The sequence below is a fragment of the Hirundo rustica genome, chromosome W, assembly GCF_015227805.2.
Source record: "Hirundo rustica isolate bHirRus1 chromosome W, bHirRus1.pri.v3, whole genome shotgun sequence".
Taxonomy (NCBI): Eukaryota; Metazoa; Chordata; class Aves; order Passeriformes; family Hirundinidae; genus Hirundo; species Hirundo rustica.
In genome coordinates this window covers 21580707-21588417 of record NC_053487.1, presented here as the reverse complement: position 1 = coordinate 21588417, position 7711 = coordinate 21580707, and the positions used below count along the sequence as shown (strand labels likewise).

The 7711-nt window shown below is 47.9% G+C and overlaps 1 protein-coding gene across 2 annotated transcripts in view; it reads left to right on the top strand.

Annotated features, from left to right (window-relative positions):
* The first annotated feature begins 460 nt into the window (after positions 1–460).
* Positions 461–7711, top strand: part of LOC120764911 (protein patched homolog 1-like) — a 148496-nt gene continuing 141245 nt past the window's right edge. For both annotated transcript variants that reach the window (XM_040089044.2, XM_040089047.2), the window contains exons 1-2: positions 461–1228; positions 3491–3683. In XM_040089044.2, the coding sequence (XP_039944978.1) occupies positions 1028–1228; positions 3491–3683 (394 nt within the window). In that variant the 5' untranslated portion in view covers positions 461–1027. The remainder of the gene's footprint in view (positions 1229–3490; positions 3684–7711) is intronic.

Genomic DNA, 7711 nt, shown 5'->3' with positions numbered 1-7711 from the left:
AAGATTTACTTTTAAAGGCTTTAGAAATGCTGCTTTCCTCTTGTCCCCCCCCTTTTTTTTTAATAAGAAAAATATTTATGGATCGCGAGAAAGTTCTGAGCACGTATTTGTCTAAAAGCATTCTGAACGAAAAAACATCTTGAAGAGAAAATGAAGAAAGGAAGGGAGATATTCCTTAACGGAAGTATTGCATGCAAAGAAGACTGGATCTCTTTAAGGCTCCCCTAAAAATGCCGATGCACACACAAGGGTTGCCTCTCTGGGTGGTCTCTCTACTTTGGTGAGCTGTTGCTAAGCAGCGAATAATAGACATGTTTGCTAGGTCATTTCTACCCTACTCCATCTCGTAGAAACCCAGGCCATCTGAAAGCGCCGGGGGCGGGCTTTCAGCTTTTATTTCCTCCCTGTCTCTTTCTCTCAGTGCTCCCCCTTCCACCCCTCCTCTTTATCCAAATGTAGAGTCTTTTTCTTCTTCACCTCTTCTTTTAAGCTGTGGGGTTCCAGCTCGATCCTGCCGGACATATGCCGAGGAAGAGTGCCAGGCAGCAGCTCGCCGGCCGCCGCCGTGGGGCATAGCGCTGAGTCGCGGCTCGCGGGTAGCACCCCGGCGCTGAGACAGTATGGTGCACCGCGGCGAGACAACTCGGCAGCCGCAGCCCGCCGTGCCACCACTGCACTGCTGCCATTGAGCGCTGCCGCGGGCAGTGATTTCTCAGAGGCAGCGGAGGCCGGAAGAAGCGGTTTTAACGGGAGCGGAGGAAAGCGCGGCGGCTTCTGGGGCGGGGGAGGGGAGTCGTGCTTGCCCACCCACTCTCCTTGGGTGTGGGGAGTAGTTGCCAGCACCTTGGGGACTGCGCGCGATGTGGCAATGGGAGGCGCAGGGTAAGATTCGTCTGGAGCGGCCGCGGCGGCAGCCACCGCCCAATGCCCCGCGTGAAGCGTCCACGCAGCGACGGCGGCAGCAGCAGTATCCTGCGGTCTGCAGTGCCGCCAGTTCCCCGCGGGTCCCGCTGGCAGCGGCGGCAACATGGCCTCAGCTATTAACGTATTGGAGTCGGAGACGAGCAGCACTGCAATGGGCGGTGGCCACCCCAGCCGGGTGGCGAGGAGCGATAGTGGGAGGCGGCGAAGGACTGGAGGGAACCAGCGCACCGCGGCGCCCGATCGGGAGTATTTGCAACGACCAAGCTACTGTGATGCGACTTTCGCCTTGGAGCAGATCTCAAAGGTGTGTTCAGTCTCTCAGGCTTTTTTTTTTTTTAAATGTAAATACACACTAGTACTATTATTGGGGGGAAGTGTTTTCTCGTGGGGGGTGCAAGGAAGAGGTGGAATTAAAAGCCACCAATAAAATGCTGGGAAAAGGAGAGAGACGTCTGTGACTCTAGTGCGGGAGAGAGTGGTCTCCTTCCCGTCTTGCATATGCTTTGTCCGGTGTGTGTGTGCGCTGAGGAGCACTCCTCTAGTTAAATTTCCCAGAGGCAGTTTCACCTCCTGTATAATTTCTGTCCCGTTCTCGCTTTTCGTCTCCCTTTTCCACTTCCTTTGCTTCTCTATTGCCTCGTAGCACTGCAACTTCTCTAACCGGAAAAGGGGATAAACTAAGCGGCTGCTTTCTTGTCAAAAAGTTGTGCTTTTGCAAAGTTCTCCACCGAGTGCTTAAAACGTGACTATCCTCAGAGGGGTTCTCATAGCAGAGAAAGTTTGTAACGTTTACCCTAGCATTCGGAGGAAAACTCAAAGTTGTAAATAAATTACTACCTTAAACCTTCTGTGCAGGTTGTACTGAGTCTTCTCGGCTCACTGGCTTTATTGTTAGCGTGGAAACGCCAGAGGTGCAGGAGTGCACTGGAAGCCCGACTCGGAGGGGAAGCGGAACGGTCCCAACTACTAACTTATGCGAAACAAAAAACGTTCAAAATAAACAACCCCGAGAGACAATGGCTTTTTACAGAGAGCATTTAATTTCGTGGAGCAAATTTCTAGGTTTTGTTAAAAAGGGGAAAGGCAAAAAACCCCATCTATGTGGCTGCCCTCTTCAGTTCAAAAATATTGTTGTAACTTATAGATGGCTGCTCTGCTTCCTAATTTAGATCACATAGTATCTCCAGACTATGGAAATTAATTTCCTATCATCTTACAGCACTGCTCACCATGTGGCTAATGCGTTTACTACAAAGTTGCGCTAAGGGCTGGGAATGGGAGAAATGCCAACAAATTCCTACAGAGTAGTTTTCTTTTACTATTGACATCTCCCTCCCCATCAGCCTTTTATAGGTATAATGAGAACAGGAAAGGGGACTTTTTTTTTCTTGATATGCCTGTTGAGATTCATTGACATAAGTTATTTCTCCCCTAGAACCATGACTCTTGCCAGCATGAATGAGTGTGTTGCAACATGAACTGGTAGTGGTGACTTGAGTGCAAGACAGTAATGGGTGTTGGGAAGGATGAAACTAGAAAGCCTTATAAATATGACTGCTTAGATTTTGAGAATATGAAACCTATAAGTGAAATAGAATTGAAAGCAAGTTTCGATGTCTGAGATGTCCTAGTTACTGAATGTCTGGAAAACAATGGTATGGCCAGCTGAAGGTAATCCTCCCTTGATTTAACAATGGCCTTCTCTTTACCAAAAGTCCAAGGGTCAGAGCAGACCTTGCTAGCTTGGCAAGAGGGGTTCGAAGAGCAACTCTTAGAGTTTAAAGTGTAACACATAGGGTAATGTAATGATTCTTATAGGCTGTATGTAAATGCTATAGGATTTGTATCTTGTACTAGATTGGTTAGTGTAAATTAGAATATTCAGTATGGAAAAGGATTTAATGTATTGTAACAGGAACTTTGCTCTCTTCGCTCTTCTCTTCCTCTCTGCTCTCTACTACACTATTAGCACCTCTTCCTCACTCTCTGACTTCGCCCTCTTAGTTCTCTCCTAGCTCTCTTTCTCTCTCTCATGGGCCTGCTCTGAGCTGCGGCTGGAAGCTCTCAGCAGGGCCCCTTCACTCACGACCTATGCAATAAACCACATGCTCTAAGACCAGCCTTGACTCCAGAGGTCTCTCGTCACCACCTGTCCCATCTGGCCACACACCCCAGGAAACTCCTACAATGGGTATCTTAGGCAGGGAGCAGGCACACACACTGTCTCATTTATTCAGATTTTCAAGCAGTGATGGGATCCCAAATCTGTGTGGTGGTTTAGCAATAGGGTGGTTACCAGCAGGTACTCATCTTGGCCTCCAGGAATACTTAATGGTGAATGCCAGCTGCTCAGCTGAACACGGGATGAAGTCCCTTCCCAAAAGACAGCATTACTGTCATTACTCCAAGGGACACTGTGAGGATATGAGCATTTACGTATAAATAACTGTTCTGCTTCTGTTAGTGGTTGGAGGGGGGCTTTCCCCATATGTCCTCTTGGAATAAATGTGCCTTGCCTGTGTGTCTGCCCCAGCCTCTTAACTACTAACCTTTCCTTGCCTTGTAGGGGAAAGCTACTGGAAGAAAAGCACCACTGTGGCTGAGAGCAAAGCTTCAGAGACTATTATTTAAACTTGGCTGTTGCATTCAGAAAAACTGTGGAAAGTTTTTGGTTGTTGGCCTTCTCATATTTGGGGCTTTCACTTTAGGATTAAGGGCAGCAATTCTTGAAACCAACGTGGAGGAGCTGTGGGTGGAAGGTAAGTTTTGAAATCCCCTTTTTTCTGATGCCATCTCTCCCCACATTGCCCCTTCTACCTCAGGAGCTGAATAAAAACAGCTTGAGTGTCAGACTTTAGGAATGTGTGTGTGTATACATATGAACATAATAGGCCATCTTCATGCTGAGGAGTGTCTGATGACAGGACTGGGCTGGTGGCCAGGGGAAGCCTACAGAGTGCTGCCTGTGACTGATGCAGTGGTGTTTAGTGGGGCTCTGTGAGGCTGGTGAACATGAGAGCGTGTGTAAATGACTTATTAAAGAAATATGGGTATTGATCTAGTATCGATACCCAACTGTGATGGACAAAAACTCTCTAACAGTTTAAAGTTAGAAAGCGTATATTTATTATGGCCGGGCAGCATGCAGGATAGCTCCCTAATACGCACTGCAAAATTCACAGGTAATTACAAAGCCTTTTATTTACAAAAGTGTTGAATACCCAAAACACAAATGCATATTCATACCCCTGTCACCTCCCATTCCTCGCTTCGTATGCTAATTGGCAAAAAGGCTATTAAGCATGCGTAGTTTGTTTCTTAAAATGAGTCGAGGGTCTCTTCTGGGGAGGGGTCACCCAAAATGAGGAAGTAAGATGAGTCTTCCTTGTTCTGACCTTTCTACCTTTTCAATGCATTCATGGCAAATGAATCCTTGGTAGAACTTATAGTTTCCTGTGTTCAATGGGTCCTTTAAGCAGGAAGTCTGCAGCTATCTTATGTCCTATTTACCACATTTTGTTTTTCATTACAAGCACAGCTACACAAACATGAAGCTGACAAGCAATGAGTTAGTAAATCCGGGATAGCTCATCTAAGATCCGGCTCCTGTTAACTGCGAACAAAGCTTACCTATCTACTTCAGCTAATTCAGCAACTTATCTTAATTTTCCTAAAAATCCTTAATTCTTCAAAATTAATGTCTCATATAGATTGGGAAGGGGTGGACAGCAAGGCATGTGGCTCTGAGCAGCATATACTACTTCACCACTCAGAGAGCTGCAGGACAGTGGCAGGCCATGAGGAAACTGGTCTAGAGACATGGGTGCCTGTGTGGTCCTATTTTTTTGGACAGCTTTCAATTGTGGGGGAGAAACGTTTGTCTCAAGGTTAAAATAGTAAAAAAAAGGCTGCTGAAGTGAAGCCTTGTGGTTGTTCTTTAGAGAGATCCAGACGACCGTCGATGGCAAAAGGCACAGAGCCTCCTCTCTGTCTGGGGGGATATCACGGCTTTATTCTGGGGTCCTGCCCCCGCTGGCCAGAGCTCTTACTTAGCTCTTTCCCCATCCCCGCCAGTGCCAGAGAGAGTGAGGCCCTGGCAATGCTGGGGCTTTTTCCCCAGGGGGAAGGGCCTAGAGGCAGGGACAAGTCACTACCCAATCAGGGATAAGGTGGGAGTGGAACAGAGTTGGGTTACATTCCAGTGTGGGGGATGGGCGTGGTCAAGCAGGGACAAACCATGTGATACAGTTTCCAAGGGGGACAGGGGATACAATAGAAAAAAATTACAAACCCCAATATAAAAATGAAACACAATATAAACCAAATTTATGTGCTACAACATCTCCCTCTTTCTTATTAAATTGAGAAGGTGGAAGGCTCAGTCCATGGGAGATGTTCAGAGTTTGGACCTTGAGTACCTTTAAAGTTGCAGAAGAAAAAAAATGACCTTTAGTGCAAACAAACTGTCCAGAAAAACACTGTTAAGGGATAATTAGGAGAGGGTTCGGCGCTTTCTCCTCCTCCAGGCAGCACTGGCCAGTTGTGGGGCCTCTGCAGGTGTCTTTGCAATTTTAGGGATGAAAGGTTTCACCCACTCAGCTGGCACCCACTTGAGACCTGGGGGAGTGGACACATAGGTGTGCCCACGACCCCAGGTGACCAGAGCATGAGGACTTTTTGTTTTTCTGGTCGCTGGATCCTTTCCTATCACATCCGGTGACTTTTGCTGAAAGGCAGAACTTGTTAAAGCAGGATTAGTTAACTCAACATTTACATTTTCTAGTTTTTTCTCCCCCCTCTTCGGACTTGCCCCATTTATGTCAGTACGCTGGGCAAGCCAGCGCTCAGCTTTTAGTTTTTTGAAAAATTCCTTTTGGGCCCCCGAGACCTCTTGTCCCCTGTAAGAGTCTGTCTGAAGTTCCCCTCACTTGCCTCACGATCGTCATAAGGACTCTGAGGACCCCACTGCAGTTCTGGCCTGCTCGAGGTGGATGCTCGCCAATCGTCCACAGGTGCATTTTCCTGTGTCACCACGCCACGGTACACTGGCTTTGAGCAGTGTAATGGTAGTTCTGTACCTGAAGATTACACCTGCTTCATGGTCCCTGCTTCACAACAATAGCCTATGAATTTCCCCACCTCTTGGCCAAGGGAACTTTCTGGGGTAACTTTGGTGGTCCCCCACGGAAAATCCATCATCTGTTTCGCAACCACCATGACAGACAGAGATCAAAACCCCCTTCCAAGGACTGAGATTGAGACCCCTATATGAAGCCCCTCTCAAGGACTGAGACATGAGACCCCAATAACCCTAATACAGGGGGTGGGGGCTGACTTAACTGAAGCGAGATGTTTGCCTGGAGGCGTGATCGTTGGACCAAGAAGACAATGGCTCTCGCTTACTGCTAAGAACATGGATTACCTGTTCCCCCTCGGTGGCTTCAATAGATTGACCTGTTACCCCTGTGATTGAGGACTATAATAAAAACCCCTGAGTTAACCAGAGATTTTGAGAGACTCTCCCTGACGTGACAGGTGGACCCATCGACCGGACCACGAGGACTCTGTCTCCACGTTTGGTAGCTATATTACCCCCTTTCCTCTATCTCTTTCTCTATCTCTTTCTCTCACTCTTAATCCCTCTATCGCATTTGCTATGGTCAATCAATAAAAGGTGCATTTGTTTTAATGCTGAAATCCCCTCTGTGTTGTGTTTTGCACTCTGAGATCAGTAAACGAACCATCACGACCCCTGCTTGTACGAGCGGATTGTGACACTCTCATCATCCCGAAAGTCCAGTAATTGTCTCTTTAAAGGCCATTGAAATGCCCAATGTCCAGCCTGATCGCACAGGAGACACGTTGTTCTTCTCTTGGGCAGTGGTCATGGCACAGGCACAGGAGGCACGGTGTCTACAGCAGCGGCTTTTTGTGGTGGCTTGACTGTGGAACTGTGGCTTTAGTGAGCTGTTATGAAGGGAACTTCCCTGGCACACACCTGGAGCATGTCATGTAAAGTTGGAGCCAGTTCCATGGACAGGCTGAGGATAGCTGCCTTGCACCATTCGTTTGCATTGGCCAGAGCTATTTCCTCCAGGACCTGTTCCTGGGCTCCTTCCTCCTTAACCTGTAACTCGATAGCACTGGTTAATCGCTCCACAAATGCTACAAAAGATTCTGATGGAAGCAAAGGAATTTCCTGAGCCTGCTTGAGGGTTGAGACCCATTCACTATCACCACATAGATGTTCTAATTGAATTGGGAAATTATTATTATTATCAACAGCCGTTTCAGGATTTTGCCAAAGCTCCGTAAGTAAATCTCTTCAGAGGTCAAAGGAAACTAGGATTCCCTGCTAAATTTGCTTTTAAACTGTTGCAAAGGTATTCACTTTCATATCCAAAACTGATCTGAGCTTTGCATAAATCCTGAATTGCTTGTTGGGGGAAGGGGTCCCAATAACCATGGACAACACCCCCCCTCCCTTTTTGACTGTCCCTATTTGAAAGGGGTACTAGAAAAGCCAGGATCGCTTCCTGCTTCCGGGTTCCTGGCTCCCCCACCCCGCCCCTCTGGGGCATGGGAACTGGGATTGTGGGTGGGGAAACCATGGGAACCAGAGGCAGGGAGGGGCTGGAGGCTTGAGTCACAATGGGCAGAGTCAGAGGGCGGAGGTTTGAGGGTAGGGGGTGGAGTCAGATGAGAGGGCGGTGCCAGGAGCGGCACCGAAGGGAAGGAGGGGTCTGAGGAGAGGAAGGGCTTGCGAAAGGGATTGTGGGAAGGAGGG